At 48.7% G+C, this 20,397-nt stretch overlaps 1 protein-coding gene across 1 annotated transcript; it reads left to right on the plus strand.

Moving 5' to 3' along the window:
* Nucleotides 1-4,785: 4,785 nt before the first annotated feature.
* LOC132589628 (uncharacterized) lies at nucleotides 4,786-9,999 on the plus strand. Its single transcript, XM_060262372.1, has 2 exons — nucleotides 4,786-6,144; nucleotides 6,391-9,999. The coding sequence occupies exons 1-2, from the start codon at nucleotides 4,786-4,788 to the stop codon at nucleotides 9,997-9,999; spliced, it is 4,968 nt and encodes a 1,655-aa protein (XP_060118355.1).
* The last annotated feature ends 10,398 nt before the right edge of the window (nucleotides 10,000-20,397 follow it).

Raw genomic sequence — 20,397 nt, forward strand, 5'->3', positions numbered from 1 at the left:
GGATGGGGGTCCCACCGAATTGGCCGGGGCTGTGGCCAAGGGATGTAGGGATGCGGCCCCCGCCTCCGAAACCGCAACCTCCCCGTATCGTGAGGTGCCATGCTTGGAAGGTCCCTCTTGATACCCAGATTTCGTTCGACACGGGTGATGTGCGTTTCCCACGAACCTGTGGAAACCGTAGGAAGCACTCCTTTAACCCCCGAGCGTTCCATAATCCCGCTTCAACCTATAGCCCGCTCCAGGAACTCCTTTCCCCAGACATCCGAAAGGTCTTAGCCCCTTTTCCTTTTGAGAAAACCCCAGACCACCCCTATCGGCTTCCACTAGAGTATGTGTCAAAAGTGGCTAACCTCTCAAAATGCTGGCTCTGTGCCCACACTCGTGAGGCGGGCGGAGCCCTCGCTTGGGAGCCTTTGCATGGTCCTGATTGGATAATGAATTCATCCAACTCCCCTTATATAGGCTTCCAGACTTTTGGCCTAAAAGTTTTCCAGACCCCAGACGGTAGAAATACATCTTGGAACCCCCACAATAGTTTTCGAGTAAAAGGCCGGGATGGCATTATGTTTGACTTGCACCCCATTGCAGCGAAACATCAGAAGCAATACCCTTGGTGTGTCACGGGTAGTGGAAGTGGCCCAAGCGTAGGGTACTTGCGAGATGAAAATTGCCGATATGTCCTTTTCTTAGACCCAAACAAAGTCGGCTGGCAGACACGGGGTAGCATGGCAGGTTCAGTGTCATATTTACGAACTGGTGACTACGCCTTGCAGATAGGTACCCGAGGCACATTGTGGGAAGAAACCAAAGAGGGGCTCTGGGGAACCGAAGAGGGGCTCTGGACAAAATCCCACGAGTCTGTTTGGCTTACAGGTCTGGCCTATTTACAAGTCTGCAATACTAGCACGTATTCCAGCACATTGGTTTTGTTTAAGAACATGTGTAACGCCTCCTATGCCCTGGTAGACGGTATCTACATTGATCTCCCAGGGGTGTATTGGATATGTGGGAAAACAGGTTACAAGTACCTACCCATTCATTGGAGAGGGATGTGCTCTGTCGGCTACCTAACAGTGGCAGGGCACCTCCGAAATGATGTAATGGCACATGAGGCCTTGAACCTAGGGTACCCCACAGCCCGGATAGGCTTTAATTTAAGAACAAAACGAAGTTCTTACGAGAAGAGCTCAGGCCTACTTGACTTTCTGCGTGCCCTCATACCTGGTTGGGGAGTCTCTGATCTGCAAATCTATACTAGAAATCTTTCTCGCATTCTGCAAGAGGGGCTCGAGAAAACAGCCTCCTCCCTATTTACTCTGCAAAAAGAGGTTGACAGTATTGCTAATGTGGTTCTCCAGAATCGCAGGGTCCTAGACCAAATGCTTTCAGAGCAGGGTGGTGCCTGTGCGTACCTGGGAGAAGTCTGTTGTTTTTATGTCAATAAATCCGGTCAGATCCTTTCAGGAGTAAAGACCCTTAGGGGCCTGGTTAAGCAGGCCCAGGGAGCAGATAAAGCATTTGATTCTGGGTCAGACCTCTTCCAATGGCTGACCAGCTGGCTCCCAGACTTCTCTTGGCTACGGCATGGATTTGTTATAGCCCTCACATTTATGATAGCCGCCCTGCTCATCTATGGATGTATCCGCTGCCTACCAGGGATACTGAAGCATTGTCAGAAGTTGCTTTCACCCTCGGATGGAGAACCCGTGTATGAAATGATGAAGACCATCCGCCAGCAATATGTGGCAAAGCAGGCGGACCCCAAAAAGGCTAATGAAAAATCAAACTCCGTTTGAAAGAGGGGAAATGTAGCATCGATCCAAAAGCAAATACCAATATCTAATCAATATATATATGGCTTTAGCAATGTTAAGAATATATCTAAGAGTGCTTGCAAAAATAATCTTATATAGCAGCTTGAAACAAAGGAGTGTTAGCTTAAAGAGAGAAAAAGGGAACTGCGACAGGTCATTGACCTTGTTAAAACCACAAGCTGGAAAACATAGAACAAAACCTGAAATGTTTCTAGAGAAAGAGGAACCAGGGTTTACAGAGGCCCTAGGAAAGACCCTAAAAAGGACCCAGAAGGTTGAAAAACAACTCGGATTGTGGTGAAAATATGACGTAGGCTCCTTGAGAACATGAGTGTTTTGAGCTTACAGTTAGGGTGAAGAAACCCTATAAAAAAGGGCAGAAATCTGTAACGGGCGTTCAGACTTCCACCTTTGAGGCAGATGCCTAGGAGGTCTGATCCCACACGTGTGTTAATAAAGCTGTTTTTCCCTGATTTTTCGTCTCAGACCTCCTTTTGTCATTGCACCTCTCAGTAAGAACCACCAAGCGGGCGTTTTCCTGCTACATATTTTTGGTGCATTGGCCTTGGGTCAGGTCAGGGTTTTGTGCCCTGGCCGCTTGGCCCGACCGCTTGCCACTGCAGGCGGGGGAGATCTGATCAACGGTACGGAGCTCCCAGCCCTTTTTGGCTGACCGTCATCTCCTACCCCGTCTTCAGTCTCTGTTCGGTCGGCGCCCAGACGGACCTGGACAGACGACAGGGACCAGCTTCTCAAATTAGCAACCACTCCGGATTGTAAGTATGAGCCGTGTACACTGTTGGTAGACCCTCCCATGGAGATTGCTTGGCATTAGGCCCATCTCGGGGGGAAGGCGCGCTTGGCCTCCGCGCTGCAGCACCCGCGGAACCCTGCAATTCGGGGAAGACAGGGGCCCTGTTGGCCGCTTCCCACTGCAGCCTTCCAGACGGTGTCTGCTTTTCCTTAGGGACTTTAGGCGAGGACCGTGCTTCTTCGGCCCTTTGTGGGGTGTGCCTAGCCCCCCGGCTCAAAAGCCGTGTATTGAAAAACAGAGAAACAAAAATCCTAAAAAAAAAAAAAAGAGTGGAGAGAAAGGGGCATCACACCTCCCCTTGCGTCTTGCAAATTCCACTAGAAGTAACTTGATCTGTCTGGTATGTTTGCTGTGTGCATGATGTGTGCCTGAGACAATACTTCGTATTGAAGCGATTGCGGATCTGTCAGTACCGCGTTTCCTGCCTGCGCGAGCACGGTAGGCCGGGACCACAGAGAAGCGGCTGAATAGGCTCCTGTATGTGTTCTCCCTTCTCCCCTCATTGTTTTAGTTGTCCTGTTTGTCTAGCGGGGGGAGAGTCGCAGCCTCATCCATGCCTTTATGAAACAGCTGATTATGACTCATGGACCCCTGGTATTAGGTTTCTCAACTTGATTGGCCCCTGGGTATACACGCCCGGCAAGCTGTCCCTCAAGTGGGAAGCGATTCTTTGCCATTTCCTTAGAATTCAGCTGTGGGCGGGATCCAGCAGGAAGACCACTGCGTGGCTCTTGAACCGACGCAGGAGATCCTGTAGGACCCCCTCCACCCGCGGATGGCCCTCCGGTTGGACACGCTGGTACTTCTTTAGGCAGCAGGAGGGTGGCCGCATTCACGCCTGGACAATCCCTAACCGCACCGCACAACCCCTGCGAGATAAGGGGCCGGTGCAGTGGGGGAACGTAGACTGGGCTCCACTGCTGGCCCGGGACCCCGAAGCCTTGCAGCATTTCCATTATTTGCATTGTGATGACTGTAATTAGTAGGGCACCCCCCCATTACTGCAACTGCTAGCCCAATGCGTAGGAGCAGTGGTGATTACCAGTTACCCCCGGCCTTGAGCCAGAACGATCAGCTCTATTGGAGCCCACCCCAAAGGTTCCGACGAATTGTCTACCCTTGGCTGCGCCTCACCGATATTTGGGTTTGGGTGTGGCAGCAGCAGCTGTGTCAAAATTATAGCCTACAATTGTGGAAGGGGAATCTTCCAGGGCACTCGGGATCTGCTTGGCTGATAAAGAGCCGGAGGAAATCCGCGGAAGGGGGGCGGTGGAACACCTATTGGTCCCGGTGGTACTTTCTCCGGTGGGAAGCCGGTGGACGATTGGCGGCCTGGGAGATTAGAAACCAAACTGCCCGGCCCGACTTGCACCTTTTGGGGTTGGCAGATTCTCCAGAGGCTAGGGCTGCCGCTTGGCAGTATCAAATCTTGCATAGTAACCCGGCCGTGCTTTCCGCGGCCTTGGGGGCGCTGCATTCTTTTCGGTGCTCCCAGTGCCCTGATATACCTTACCCCGTTCCCTCCTCCCTGCCACCCCCTTTGGGAAAAACTTCGGACCCTCCAGCGTCCTGCTGCGTCCCCTGGGAACAGACTGCCCCACCGCCGTCTGGGGAGGTCGATCCCTTTGTTGGGTTGTTCTGTTAAGCCATCGAGATGGGCGGCTCCCAGTCCACTAACACCCCCTTGGATTGCATGCTGGCGCACTTCAAGGAGGGCTTCACTGATGACTATGGCGGACCGGGTCAAACACCCTTTCGGTTGAGGGCATTTTGTGAGTCTGAATGGCCGACTTTCGGAGTAGGGTGGCCCGCAGAAGGCTCCTTTTCAGTGGATTTGGCCCAGAAGGTCTATCATATTGTTGTAACCCCACCGGGAGACCACCCGGATCAATTCCCTTACATTGACTCATGGCTGTCTCTACTCCAAAAGCCGCCCCCCTGGTTGAAACAATGCATGAAGTCAACAAAGAATATTTTGGTAGTAAAGCCGCAAGAGCGGCCCCAGAGGACAAAAAGCGGCTGCCGCCCTCAGAGGGCTGGCAGCGCACCCGACCTTGGGAAGGCTTCCTACCCCAGTAAAGCAGAAGTGTGTGACCCTCAGAAGTCGTTGGTACGGTCCCAGTCGAGGCCAATATACCCCAGTGTGGAGGGGGGGGCATGGAGGCACTCGACTTTGACTGGCCTCCGCCTTACGTCCCTGCGCCTCCACCCGCGCCGCCCCGGCCGGTGGTTCACCAGGTGGGTGCCGCGGGAGGGGGAGAACGCGCCCCCGTTCAAGCGCCTCCGCCCGCGGTGCCGGCCCCAGTATTGGGCACGCCGCCGGCGGCAGGGGTGAGGCAGCATCATATGGTCACAAGGTCCCAGGTGCCGGCGGCCTCGGGTTCGACACCATGGCAAGGGGAGTTTCCGTGGTGGAGCCCTGCCTTGGCAGAGATCCTTGAGAGGAGAATGGGAGCCAGGAGAGGCTCTTTCCCGGGTTGCTCCGCTTCTCCCGCCGTCGCCAGTTTGCCACCTCCCGGTTCTCCCCTTGAACAAATTGTGTGCGACCCCGGCAGTGCAGTTCGGGTTAAGACCCAGGCGGCTGAAGACGAGGAAGGTGCCCCAACAGGGAGCATGGCGGCCCTGCCCGGCCCTAGCGCCTCCCCAAGCACCCCGGCGGCCCAGGTTATGCCGCTGCGGCAGGTCCAGACACCTCAGTTTTTGGGACCAGGCAACCAGGTGCAGGGAGGTCAGAGCCGCTATCTTTACACTCCCTTCTCTTCTGCCGACCTTTTAAATTGGAAAACTCATACGGCCTCCTACACTGAGAAGCCAGAAGCTCTTACAAATCTTCTGACTAGCATAATGGGGACTCATAGCCCAACGTTCTTGGACTGCCAGCAACTTTTCTTGACTCTTTTCACGACTGAAGAGCGTCAGCGAATTTTTAGAGCAGCCAAAAAGAAGGCTGAGGAAGCCACCCCGGCTGGGGAGGCTAACCCTGCCCAATGGTTGACCGACAGTTTCCCAGATACTGACCCTGGTTGGGATGCAAATAACACAGAACACATGAGGCTCTTAAGAGCTTATAGAGGTTACCTCATAGCTGGAATGCAGGAGGCAGCTAAAAAGGCCACCAACATGAGTAAAATCGGTGAGGTCTTACAGAAGCCAGACGAGGCCCCCGGAGCCTTCCTTGAGCGATTGTATGAGGCTTACCGCTTGTATTCGCCCTTTGACCCCGAAGCAGCTGAGAATCAGCGGATGGTAAACTGTGCGTTTGTAAGCCAGGCCGCGTCAGACATAAAGCGAAAGCTGCAAAAGCAGGAAGGATTTGCTGGCATGAATATTACTCAGTTGCTAGAAATTGCCCAAAAGGTGTTTGTGAATCGGGAGCAGGAAGTTAAAAAGGCAGAAGACAAAAAGATGAAAATGAAGGCTGCCCTGCTCGCCGCGGCCATAGGAGAGCGAAATAGGAATCAAAACAATGGGAGAGCTCGAGCCATGCCCCAGAAGGGACCCCAAGGGACAGGAGTTGTGAGGCCACCGTTGGCACGAAATGAATGCAGTTTTTGCCATGAAATTGGACATTGGCGAAATTCTTGCCCGCACAGAAGCCTAGCTGCCCCTCCCGTTTCTGGGGGCAGAGGAAGAGGTCGCGGGGGAATGCAGCCCATGAGGGGGCGAGAGAGGGGACCCCGCTACGACCAGAGAGGACCCATGGGAGACATGGATTTCATAGGCCTGGCTGCTATGGGACTCCAGGACCCATGGGATGAATAGGACAGACCGGGTTCCCTATCACTTGGCCCCGGGGAGCCCATGGTCAAGACCAAGGTAGGGGGCCGTGATCTATCATTCATGATTGATACCGGTGCTGAATTTTCAGTCGTAAATACACAGGTGGCCCCCACCACCAGACAGACTGTGCCCATTGCGGGAGCCACTGGGAAAACCGGCCCAAGACCTTTTCTCCAAGAACGCATTTGTGACTTGGGAACGCATTTGGTTCAGCACAGATTCTTATATGTTCCTGAATGCCCTCTCCCTCTGTTGGGTCGTGACCTCCTATCCAAATTAAGAGCAGCCATCTATTTCGAAGAAGATGGCCAAGCCAGTGTAGAGTTCCGGGCTAAGCCCGCCGGTGTTCTTGTGCTCACTTGCCCTTTGGAAGAGGAGTGGCGACTCTTCCAAGGATCCCCAGAGAAAAACCTCACAGATCAGTGGGCCTCCGTTGTCCCTGGAGTGTGGGCAGAAGACAATCCACCGGGCTTGGCCCGCCACCATGCTCCAATCATTATTGAACTTCAGCCAGGTGTGCAGCCTATTCGTCTGCGGCAGTACCCCATCCCTTGGAAAGCCATAGAAGGCATTCAAAAGCATTTGGACAGACTATTGAAATATGGCATCCTCAAAGAGTGCCAGAGCCCTTGGAACACCCCACTGCTCCCAGTTCAAAAGCCTGGAACAGGCGAGTTTAGGCCATGCCAGGATTTACGCGCAGTAAACAAAAAGACTGTAACTTTGCACCCGGTGGTGCCAAACCCCTATGTCTTGTTGGGGTTGGTGCCACAACAGGCGGACTATTTCTCAGTCTTGGATCTCAAAGATGCGTTCTTTTGCCTGCGAATTGCCCCTGTGAGTCAGCCCATATTTGCGTTCCAATGGCAGGAGCAAAGCACTGGAAGAAAGCTCCAGTACACTTGGACGCGCCTTCCCCAAGGTTTCAAAAACAGCCCTACTCTTTTCTCCAATGCATTAGCACAAGACCTGCGGGACTTTGACGCCGTCCCGGGTGAGTGTGTCCTAATTCAGTATGCTGATGACTTGTTAATAGCTGCCCAAGGACAGGAGCGCTGCTACCAAGCGACCCTCGAACTTTTGGATTTATTGTGGAGGGCAGGGTATAAGGTGTCACGGAAAAAGGCACAGCTGTGCCAAGCCCAAGTGCGGTATTTGGGGTTCCACGTATCCCAGGGAACTCGCACATTGGGCCGTGAAAGGAAAGAGGCTGTTTGCGCCCTGCCAGAGCCCACGTCCAGACGTCAGGTTCGGGAGTTCCTGGGGGCAGCAGGGTTCTGTCGAGTTTGGATCCCAAATTTTGCCTTGATTGCCAAGCCCCTGTACGAAGCTACTAAAGGAGGGGAGCGAGACCCATTCCTGTGGACTGCTGAGCAGAAAAATGCTTTTCAAGAACTGAAACGGCTGTTGATGGAAGCCCCTGCATTGGGGCTGCCCGATGTGGAAAAGCCTTTTACCCTTTTCGTTCATGAACGGCAGGGAGTGGCGATTGGTGTGCTGACTCAAGCTCTGGGCTCCTGGCAGCGCCCTGTCGCCTACCTCTCAAAGCAACTGGACTCAGTCGCTAAAGGGTGGCCAAGCTGCATCCGAGCCGTCGCTGCGACAGCAGAACTCATCAAGGAAGCCGACAAGCTGACCTTAGGGCACGAGCTCGAAGTGCAGGTGCCCCACGCCGTCCTGACCCTGATGGACTATAAGGGTAACTATTGGTTCACAAACAGTCGGATGACGAAGTACCAGGCCATGATGTGTGAGAACCCGCGAATTCGCTTGACTGTCACGGGAGCTCTGAACCCCGCATCTTTGCTGCCTATCAGTGACCAACCTATTGAGCATGACTGCATCCAGACCATGGATGAGATCTACTCCAGCCGTCCCGACTTGACGGACACCCCCTTCTCCGACCCAGATGTCGAATACTATACAGATGGAAGCAGTTTCATGCAGGGCGAGCATCGTTATGCTGGCTACGCGGTCGTCACATGCCAGAAAACTGTGGAAGCACGACCCTTGCCGCCAGGAACATCTGCCCAGAAGGCCGAATTGATTGCCCTGACCCGTGCATTGGAACTGGCAGAAGGAGTGACTGCGAACATCTACACCGATTCCAAGTATGCCTTTTTGACTTTGCACGCCCATGGAGCATTGTATAAGGAAAAAGGACTTATAAATGCTGCGGGGAAGGCCATCCGGTACGGGCCGGAAATTCTAAAACTATTAGAGGCCGTTTGGGCCCCACGCAAGGTCGCCGTAATGCACTGCCGGGCTCATCAAAAACCCCTTAGTCCCGTAAGTATGGGAAATCGGAAAGCAGATGAGGCTGCCAAATGGGCAGCAACCCAAGGTGTTGAGAAGGGGCGAGATGCGTCCGCCTACCCCGTATTTCAGGTTAAATTGTCTGAATGGTGCCCCCGATATAGCAAAGCTGAGGAAGCATGGGCCGAGGCCCAAGGGGCTTCCAAAGCCCGAGTACGGGGGTGGATCCAGCTACCTGATAATAGGTTGGTTGTACCTGATTCCCTCGCGTGGCCCCTTGTGCTACAAGCTCATGATGGAACTCATTTTGGGAAAACTGCGTTGGCAGAATTGCTCGATAGGCAGGTGTATATTGCAAAACTGCATAGTTTATGTGAAAAAGCTGCCCTTCGTTGTGTTTCTTGTGCCCAAAACAACCCACGACAGGGTCCAAATCGTCCCCCAGGTATCCAGCACATAGGGACAACCCCCTTTGAGTCTATTATCACTGATTTTACAGAAATGCCTCGAGCAGGCTGTTGGAAATATTTACTTGTGTTTGTGTGTACCTACTCTAATTGGATTGAAGCTTTTCCGACAAGAACGGAAAAGGCCTCAGAAGTAGTGAAACATTTATTAAAGAGCATACTCCCCTTCTGGGGTCTCCCAGTAACAATTTCCTCCGATAACGGACCGGCGTTTGTTCACAAAGTGGTGCAGGAAGTGTCACGGGCGCTGCACATTAACTGGAAGCTGCACGCAGCCTATAGACCACAGTCTTCGGGAAAATGTGAACGAGCAAATAGGTCTATAAAAGCTCAGCTTTCTAAATTATGCCAAGAGACCAGCCTGAAATGGCCAGACGCATTGCCCATCGCTTTGTTTAGGTTGCGGTGCCTGCCCAAGAAGGATCTGAAGGTTAGCCCATATGAGGTGGTCTTCGGCCGGCCACCACCTATTGTAAAAGGGATAAAAGGTGACCCGGCCCAAATTGGGAATCTTGTTTGGTTCCAAGAGATACAGTCATTGGGGAAAGCAATGAATGATGTATCTAAATATGTGTTAGAGACTCTCCCTTTGCAGGTCCACAATCCGGTCCACCCGTTCCAACCCGGGGACTCCGTGTGGGTAAAGATTTGGAGAACCCAGCCGCTCCAGCCACGGTGGAAAGGCCCGTTCACTGTCTTGCTTTCTACCCCAACTGCAGTTAAAGTCCAAGGACTGCCCAGGTGGATCCATTGGACACACTTGAAGCGAGCGGCCACTGACTGGCAGGTGCAGCCGGCTCCCGGGGACGGGTTGCGACTGAAGCTCACAAGAAGAAACCGCCCTCTGGACCTCACTCACCGGAAGTAGTGGGGTTCCACAGGCAACTCCCTCTGGAATCCTTGCTTACCGGAAAGAGCAGGATTCCACAGGCACCGGAGACGACCCTCCGCTGCAGTCACACAGGAGCTGACTGCTCTACGCGCGGGAGAAGAGCCATCACGGAGCGTCGGCCGAAGTGCGGCGAAGATCTGTGTATATACATGTTTGAGCTAGAGGCTACCCCTGAGGCGAGTGTAGTATTAGCTGTTTTGCTTGCCATAGCAGTCCTGGTAATCCTGTTCCTCGTATTTTACCCTTATCTGAAACGACTGTGCCAAGCAAGGTTGATCGACAGGTTCCTTAGAGATCATCTGGACAGGTTCCTTAGAGATCATCCACCCCCAGCGTAAATGCTCCCAGAGTTTTTTCAAACCCACGGCTACCTTTTGCCCCTGCTGGGGGGAACAGTTTTTACGCTCGTTTTTCTTGCTGCTATTTGTATTACGCTGTGCTATATAAGCTATAAGGAGAATAGGAAACTGAAACAGAGGTTTAGAGCGGTTACAAACCCCAGGAGGGATGCTGCGTGTCACCCGCATCGCTATTGCATTGCTCTGGATGGAAATGCTGATGGGATGGGGGATGGGGGTCCCACCGAATTGGCCGGGGCTGTGGCCAAGGGATGTAGGGATGCGGCCCCCGCCTCCGAAACCGCAACCTCCCCGTATCGTGAGGTGCCATGCTTGGAAGGTCCCTCTTGATACCCAGATTTCGTTCGACACGGGTGATGTGCGTTTCCCACGAACCTGTGGAAACCGTAGGAAGCACTCCTTTAACCCCCGAGCGTTCCATAATCCCGCTTCAACCTATAGCCCGCTCCAGGAACTCCTTTCCCCAGACATCCGAAAGGTCTTAGCCCCTTTTCCTTTTGAGAAAACCCCAGACCACCCCTATCGGCTTCCACTAGAGTATGTGTCAAAAGTGGCTAACCTCTCAAAATGCTGGCTCTGTGCCCACACTCGTGAGGCGGGCGGAGCCCTCGCTTGGGAGCCTTTGCATGGTCCTGATTGGATAATGAATTCATCCAACTCCCCTTATATAGGCTTCCAGACTTTTGGCCTAAAAGTTTTCCAGACCCCAGACGGTAGAAATACATCTTGGAACCCCCACAATAGTTTTCGAGTAAAAGGCCGGGATGGCATTATGTTTGACTTGCACCCCATTGCAGCGAAACATCAGAAGCAATACCCTTGGTGTGTCACGGGTAGTGGAAGTGGCCCAAGCGTAGGGTACTTGCGAGATGAAAATTGCCGATATGTCCTTTTCTTAGACCCAAACAAAGTCGGCTGGCAGACACGGGGTAGCATGGCAGGTTCAGTGTCATATTTACGAACTGGTGACTACGCCTTGCAGATAGGTACCCGAGGCACATTGTGGGAAGAAACCAAAGAGGGGCTCTGGGGAACCGAAGAGGGGCTCTGGACAAAATCCCACGAGTCTGTTTGGCTTACAGGTCTGGCCTATTTACAAGTCTGCAATACTAGCACGTATTCCAGCACATTGGTTTTGTTTAAGAACATGTGTAACGCCTCCTATGCCCTGGTAGACGGTATCTACATTGATCTCCCAGGGGTGTATTGGATATGTGGGAAAACAGGTTACAAGTACCTACCCATTCATTGGAGAGGGATGTGCTCTGTCGGCTACCTAACAGTGGCAGGGCACCTCCGAAATGATGTAATGGCACATGAGGCCTTGAACCTAGGGTACCCCACAGCCCGGATAGGCTTTAATTTAAGAACAAAACGAAGTTCTTACGAGAAGAGCTCAGGCCTACTTGACTTTCTGCGTGCCCTCATACCTGGTTGGGGAGTCTCTGATCTGCAAATCTATACTAGAAATCTTTCTCGCATTCTGCAAGAGGGGCTCGAGAAAACAGCCTCCTCCCTATTTACTCTGCAAAAAGAGGTTGACAGTATTGCTAATGTGGTTCTCCAGAATCGCAGGGTCCTAGACCAAATGCTTTCAGAGCAGGGTGGTGCCTGTGCGTACCTGGGAGAAGTCTGTTGTTTTTATGTCAATAAATCCGGTCAGATCCTTTCAGGAGTAAAGACCCTTAGGGGCCTGGTTAAGCAGGCCCAGGGAGCAGATAAAGCATTTGATTCTGGGTCAGACCTCTTCCAATGGCTGACCAGCTGGCTCCCAGACTTCTCTTGGCTACGGCATGGATTTGTTATAGCCCTCACATTTATGATAGCCGCCCTGCTCATCTATGGATGTATCCGCTGCCTACCAGGGATACTGAAGCATTGTCAGAAGTTGCTTTCACCCTCGGATGGAGAACCCGTGTATGAAATGATGAAGACCATCCGCCAGCAATATGTGGCAAAGCAGGCGGACCCCAAAAAGGCTAATGAAAAATCAAACTCCGTTTGAAAGAGGGGAAATGTAGCATCGATCCAAAAGCAAATACCAATATCTAATCAATATATATATGGCTTTAGCAATGTTAAGAATATATCTAAGAGTGCTTGCAAAAATAATCTTATATAGCAGCTTGAAACAAAGGAGTGTTAGCTTAAAGAGAGAAAAAGGGAACTGCGACAGGTCATTGACCTTGTTAAAACCACAAGCTGGAAAACATAGAACAAAACCTGAAATGTTTCTAGAGAAAGAGGAACCAGGGTTTACAGAGGCCCTAGGAAAGACCCTAAAAAGGACCCAGAAGGTTGAAAAACAACTCGGATTGTGGTGAAAATATGACGTAGGCTCCTTGAGAACATGAGTGTTTTGAGCTTACAGTTAGGGTGAAGAAACCCTATAAAAAAGGGCAGAAATCTGTAACGGGCGTTCAGACTTCCACCTTTGAGGCAGATGCCTAGGAGGTCTGATCCCACACGTGTGTTAATAAAGCTGTTTTTCCCTGATTTTTCGTCTCAGACCTCCTTTTGTCATTGCACCTCTCAGTAAGAACCACCAAGCGGGCGTTTTCCTGCTACAGTATCTCAATTTGCTGTTTGTTGCGCTGTTTACTTTGCAGCAGTGTTGTTTGTTTATGTGTGGTGGGGAGGGGAGAGATGAACTGTCCCAGACTTCTTACAACAGGCCCTGAAAAGAGGCAGTAGTAATCAGTAAGGCTCCAGAAGAATCCCTCAGCAGAGAACTGCTTTGCTCAAAGGTCAGTTGCCTTCTGATGGGGTTCTGGCCTGACAGGGTAGGCAGTAGGTGGGTCACAGTGAGGCTACCCAATGATAGGGGAGTGGTGACAGATTGCAAGGCCACTCCTGTGGTTGCCACAACTTCCAATACAAACTAAGGATCTAGCCAACATGTTGAACTTTTATTATATCTATGATAAGTGAGGGACAAGCAAGAAGAAGACGATGACAACACTGGATTTATATTCCGCCCTCCACTCAGAGTGGCTCACAATTTCCTTTATCTTCCTCCCCCACAACAGACACCCTGTGAGGTAGGTGGGGCTGAGAGGACTGTTACAGCAGCTGCCCTTTCAAGGACAACCTCTGCTAGACCTATGACTGACCCAAGGCCATTCTAGCAGGTGCAAGTGGAGGAGTGGGGAATCAAACCCGGTTCTCCCAGATAAGAGTCCACGCACTTAACCACTGCACCATACTGGCTCAAACAAGGACTTGAGAGGGGCATCTTATTTTCCTCTACCCCACTTTTCCCTCTTTCTCTTCCCTGAAAGCCACTGTAGCCTCCCACCTTTTCCTGCTTCCTTCTATCCTCCACCCAAAAAAAGATGAGTTGAGTTTAACACCCCACTTTTTAATAAACCCCTAAGGAACCTCAAACAGCTTACAATCACCTTCCCTTCCTTTTCCCACAACAGTCACTTTGTGAGTTAGGTGAATCTGAGAGAGGTCTGAGAGAACTATGATGGGTCTAATGTCACCCAGTGGGCGTCATGTGGAGGAGTGGAGAATCAAAACTTGTTCTCCCAACTAGAGTCCACCACTCTATCAAAAGCACTTGAGCCCGAAAGATTCTACAAACCCTAAACATAGGGATGTTTGAACACTGCTTACTTGGCTATCATGATCAAAACAATTGGTTTAATAGGTCATAGATTTAGTCACTGTTGTTCAACAAGTTGCTTTACTATATTCCTTGGTCATATTCCAGTCACATATTCCTTGCTGTGCAACTGTTCAGAAGACAATTAAATCACTCACAAATCATACATATCAGTAATAAATAAATGCTGCATTTTGATAAAAGTCAAAAGCAAACCAAAACAGATCATTGCCTTGTCCCTGACTGATATTTGAACATGGTAAGCTTTACTGTCATACATGTTTCATGGTAAAATTCACAGCATTCCTAGGACATTGAGGAATACACTGTTAATTCATTTTGATACATAGATTTCATTCTTCTTTCTCCCCTTTTAAAATATTGTTTGAAACAAATTTCAAAGTAATTATCAATGTATCTAGTTTTCAGTTTAGCCCCATCTGTGAATACTTAAATCTAAAGATCAAGACCATTAACAGACAGGACAGATCTTTGTATATACCTGAGAAAAGCCCCCTATTTGCTGAAAACTCTGGAATCTTTTTTTTTTTAAATACACTGGATGCTAAGATCCTTATGACAAAAACAGCCCCTGTAGCTTGAAGAAAAGAATGTTTTCAGTCATCACTGTGGCCATTGTTAGGCAACTACAGCAGTACTGCCAGTCTTCAATACTTTATTTTTTTTTTCTTAAGAAAAGCCAAGGGAAAGGGGCAGGGCCATTTTCAGAGCTGTTTGGCCTTTGAGGGAGGATTCACCGGGAGCAGGCCTGGTAGTAACCACAAACAATTTGGTACCATCTGACTTGCAAGACTCACCCAGGCCTAGTTGCTTGCTACTGATTAATAGCAGTCAGTACACAAAAGTAAGTGTGATGTAGTGGTTAGAGTTTCAGATTATGATATGGGAAATCCAGGTTTTAATCCCTGTTCTGCTGTGGAAGTTCTCTGGGTGACCCTATGCCAATTACACATTTTCAGCCTAATTTACCTCACAGGGATGTTACAAGTATAAAATGGAGGTAAGAGGAATGATGTAAGTTGATTTGGGTTCCCATTGTGAAGAAAAGCAGATAATAAATGTAGTAAAGAAATTATAAATAAAACTGAAGATGGGGCAGATAAAAGATTGGTTGGTGGGTGCGAAGGACAAAAGGAAGCAGGTAAAGGTGAGGATATGGGCCTGCCAGGAGTAAAGGAATAGTGTGAGGGATACAGGGGAAAATAAGGTGCTGCCTGCAAATCCTTCCAAGTCCCTTCCTCATGCAATTTAGCCCAATCTGGGCACCACACAATTTCCTAGGGAGAAGCTGCCAGGAGAGGGAGGGATAACTAAAAGTAGCTATCCGTTAGGGGAGGGTGGGATATAAATTTGATAGAATAGAAATAAAAAAATAAAAAGTAGGTTGGTGTAAAGCCAGCATGATGTAATGTTATTGTTCCATTGGATCAACCCAGCGATCTTTTAGTAAGCTTCGATGTCGTCTCGTTGTTCACTATGGTTCCCGTCAAAGAAACCCTTGTTCAACTACAACACATCTTTCCTGATGACATCACTGCCCTATTCCACCACGTGCTCACCACTACCTACTTCCAATGGAACAATAACTTTTATGAACAGATCGATGGAGTTGCCATGGGAAGCCCCCTTAGCCCTGTCATCGCTAACTTTTACATGGAAACCTTCGAAGATACAGCACTAAGATCTGCCCTCCTAAAACCACGTTGTTGGCTCCGATATGTGGATGACGTTTTTGCCATCTGGAGTCATGGAGAGGCTGCTTTGAATAACTTTCTCCTTCATCTGAATTCAGTCCATCCTCGTATCCAGTTTATCATGGAGAAAGAAAACAATGGTCAACTTGCCTTTCTTGATGTCCTCATTACCAGGAAAGATGACAGAAAACTCGGCCACACTGTATTCAGGAAACCCACACACACCGACCGCTATCTAAATAAGAATTCCAATCATCATCCTCGCCAAAAACGTACAGTTGAAAAAACCCTCATCCACCGAGCATCACGCATCTGTGAACCAAGCCAACTCCAGCAGGAACTACACCACCTCAACCAGTCACTGCAGGCCAATGGATACTCCCTACAAGAAATTAGAAGAGCCCTCCATCCCAAGAGACCATCCACACCAAATCCCGAGCCACACACAAATGTAGGTATAGCCTTCCTGCCCTACATAAAATCTGTCACCGACCGCATTGGCAAAATCCTCAAACGCCACAATGTTGACACAGTTTTCAAACCCACACAACAGATCCGCCACATGCTGCGCTCGGCCAAAGATATGAGAGATCCACTTTCAACCCCTGGAGTCTACAAAATACCCTGCTCCTGTGGTGCAGTCTACATTGGCACTACCCAATGCAGTATCAACACCCGCCTCACCGAACACAAGAGACAATGTCGTTTGTTTCAGCCAGAAAAATCAGCTGTAGCTGAACATGCACTTCAAGAAGGAGACCACGTCATCCACTTTGAAAGAACTGAAGTCCTTTCTACGGCCTCACATTATCATACCCGCATGAACAGAGAAGCTATTGAGATTTACAAACACCAGCACAACTTTAACAGAAAGGAAGAAGGCATTTCCATCCACCAATCTTGGTATCCAGCTCTGCAATACACCCTACAGACTATAAATTGCAGAAATTCACAGAACAACCAGCACATTACACAGAACAATCAGCACAGTCAACAACCATCTTCCTTATCTTCACACCCCTTCCAACCCTCCTAGCAATTAACACAGAACAATGGTCACATTCAACAGCCAGTTTCCTTATTACTACCCTTCCAGGAAGCCCCACCAAACAATGGGCACATCCACAAACCTATTGCCCTTTCACCACACCCCCTCCAGCCTATAAATAGCAGCTCTCCAGCAGCCCTGGCCCCACTCAATGCACAGCAGCCAAGAAGGTCAGAGCGCCTGCTCTGGCTGCAATGCCACTGAGGATGTTCTCCGCATCCGAGAACAAAATGTCTGGAAGAAAAACTTTCTCCAGTAGAACATGGCACTTGAGCCCGAAAGATTCTACAAATTCTAATTATGTTACCAGCTGTGAAAACCTGAAATCTTTGATCCCTATGTTTGCTGCATTGTATGACTTTGAGTGATGCTCAAGAGTACTTTTAACATCACTTGGGGGGATTCTATACATTCTGTACCAAATTAATAACTGAATATTTAAAATATATGTGGCATTACATGTGGCATTGTTGAGATCTGATGGTTAGCCTTTGAATGAGTGCTCTGAAGAAGGGACATTCTTTACATTCCTTGGAAAAGTGACACTCTGCCTGATTCCGCACTAACCTTGCTGCACACCAGGCTTCCGTTTCTCTCTGGAGCAAGCTAGTGTTTTCGCACCAGCTGCTCTATGCCACCATTTTCCGCAGGGAAAACCCGCAATTTGCCATGCCACAGCGTAAACCTATTTTTTCAGGTTTACGCTGCAGCATGGCAAATTGCAGGTTTTCCTAGTGCAAAATGGCAGCACGGAGCAGCTGGTGTGAAATCATTAGCTTGCTCCAGAGAGAAATGGAAGCCTGGTGCGGAGCAAGGTTAGTGCAGAATCAACCTCTGAATCAATCTTTTTGAATAAAGGGAAAGTCTGGCAATGCTACCCAAACATGTCAAAGATTATTTAGATTTAGCAAACCCTGGATTTTGTTCAGATGGGGGAGAGACAATATATCATTTGAGATTCACTACTACATTTTTTTTCTATGTCAAGTTACAAAAAATCATGCTTGAAGATCAATCTCTTACAAGCAAAGATTTTACATAAAAACCTCTTTGAATCTTCTTCTTCCTTTTTCAATGCTGAGTTCCTAGAATCTATTTTAAAGCTAATCAGTGCAAGACCTTATATTCCTAAAGAGGCTGAGATTTCTTTCTCACCATAGGTAATGCCAAGCATCCTGAGAGACACAGCCTTAAATGTCCTTTTAAGAAAAGAAACCCATTTGCTACAATTCAGCATAAAATAGAGTGACCTCAGAAACAAGAAGAACCTCAGACTTAAGAACAGTGCTTCAACTGTAGCAAGGTTAAAAGTGACTGACTGACCACTGGTGTTGTCAACAATTGGACAATCCTGCATCATACAATTGTACAATTGGCTGTTTTGTGTCTTCTTCAAGCCTGTGATTGTTTACATTCATTTGAGTGGATGCTGAACCATATCCTTTTGAAAATTAATGGCCCCAGCAAGCCTTTTGTATTCTGAAGTAAAAAATACAAGATGGAATCAAGGGCATAAACTTTTCAATTTCCCGGGGGGGGGGCGCCAGAAGCATTTGATCCAGTGACATCATAGGGAGAAGCCAGTGACATCACAGGGAGGGGCCTCCATTATCACTACCTATGAATTTATGGAGAAGCTCCTTCCCCATAAATTTAGGGTGCACCCCCCCAACAATGCCTGTGGACCAGGCCAAACCCAGGAAAAGGTGGGAGTTGGCCAGTGGTTATAGTGGTATCTCAGAGGTCTCTTGCTGTGTCCTGTTTTTGAAATTCACTTTTACAATAGTCACTTTAAGATCTGCAGATATACATATCGTGCATAGGACAAACCAATGGTCACAAATTTGACAGTAAAAGGCAATACAGAAAAGGTTTAGGGGGAACATTTTATAAGTTTCCCTGGATGTTCACTGCCTCACTAATAAAGTACAATTGTACTGTAATTGACAAAATTATGGCACCACAAATACCTTTGCTTGATAAATTCATGGGTCTGTGACCCAGGGCAGAATACAAAACAGTTTCTGGGCACTCAATTTCTGAGCAATGTACAATGCTATGCTGAAAATTTGGTGCCTCTACCTCAAAAAACAGCCCCTCCAGAGCTCCAGATACCCACAGATCAATTCACCATTATACCCTTTGGGAATTGATCTCCATAGAGAATAATGGAATGTCCAGCAGACATTTCCCTTCCCCCCCACAGTTTTCCAATGACCCTGAAGCAGGGGAGGGCCCTCCAAACTGGGGGATCCCCTGCCCCCAATTGGGGATTGGCAACCCTATGCCTAGGTGGTGAACAATTGTCAAAACATACCTACTTGACCAAGTCTTTAAGAGTGTAGTCATTTTGAAAGAAAGAAAAAAGGCTTGCTGAGGCCATTAATTTTCAAAAGGATATGGTTCAGCATCCACTCAAATGAATGTAAACAATCACAGGCTTGAAGAAGACACAAAATATCTACCTGCCAAAAGAACTCTCAAATACTATAGCAATATGTATGCGACATTGCAATACAGTGTTATTCTCCCCCCCCCTTAGTTTCTTCTGCAATCATTAACCAGTTGAACAAAGTTTGAGTCCAGTAACACCTTTAAGACCAACAAAGTTTTATTCTGGGTATAAGCTATCCTGTGCTAGCACACTTCATCAGATACATTGAAAACAGTTTCCTCAACCCTTACTGACAGGGGTTGGGTGGTTGTCAGAAAAGCCAAGATGCATAAATACTGGGTGATTATAGCTGATTACAGCTGAGACTGGATGTGAAAAAGATCTGTGAATTGTATAAAATTAGCATGCGAATACAAGAGTTAACTGGGGTTACACACAGACAAATATTTCTCTGAGATGAGGCATGGATTTTTTTTGCTAGGGGGTAGGATGGGTATAAATTGAGAGAAGGAAGAAGAAGAAATTTTAAAAGGCCTCTGATCTTCATGTCCCCTCCTCCCAATCTCACTTTCCCCCAATTGTAAGTATGTTGAGCCCAACAAAGGCCTTTCAGCCTGACTCCACACTGAAAGTGGATGCAATCAGGGGGTTAAGGACTATACTTTTTTTCCAACAGACACCAAACATATTTAAGTATTGATGTGTTCTGAATATTAAAACCTTACTAATTAATCTAGAGAGTCCAAAGATAAAGCAAAAATTTTTTGCAGATCACAATTACCTTTTACAAGTGTCATCCTACAGCCCTCTAGGCCAGCCAGATGAATGGACAAAATTGCCACCTTTCCTGGATCTCAGGTGAGAGATCTGTCCCTCCTGATAATCAAGCAGCAAAAGACTTCTTGCCAACCCAGAAACATTATCAAAGTTCTTTCCCCACCCCTTTGACCCAGGTCTGTTCAGGTCAAAACAGCTTTTCCTGACACCAGAGATAGCCTTCCTGTTCACATATATGTTTTCTGGGAGGGGAGAGAAGGGGGATGTTTATTTATCTATCCATTGTCTGCTCTGTAGCTCAATTAGCATTTGTAAGAAGGTGAAAAAGCTCATTACAGCTCTGACTTTCTTCTTTGCAGCCCAGAGGAAAAAAACACACAGATGGGGGAGTTTTACTGCTTCACATGTCTTTGAAGATCATTCCTTCTTGAAAATTGCCATTTGGGGGGGGCTCAGCCCCCACCAAAAAA

This window comes from Heteronotia binoei, chromosome 21 (genome assembly GCF_032191835.1).
Source record: "Heteronotia binoei isolate CCM8104 ecotype False Entrance Well chromosome 21, APGP_CSIRO_Hbin_v1, whole genome shotgun sequence".
Classification (NCBI taxonomy): Eukaryota; Metazoa; Chordata; class Lepidosauria; order Squamata; family Gekkonidae; genus Heteronotia; species Heteronotia binoei.

Coding starts and splice junctions, on each gene's coding strand:
- LOC132589628 (XM_060262372.1), top strand. CDS start 4,786: ATGGAGGCACTCGACTTTGACTGGCCTCCGCCTTACGTCCCTGCGCCT. Junction 6,145..6,390: donor GACCCCAAGGGACAGGAGTT/GTGAGGCCACCG, acceptor TGGGATGAATAG/GACAGACCGGGTTCCCTATC.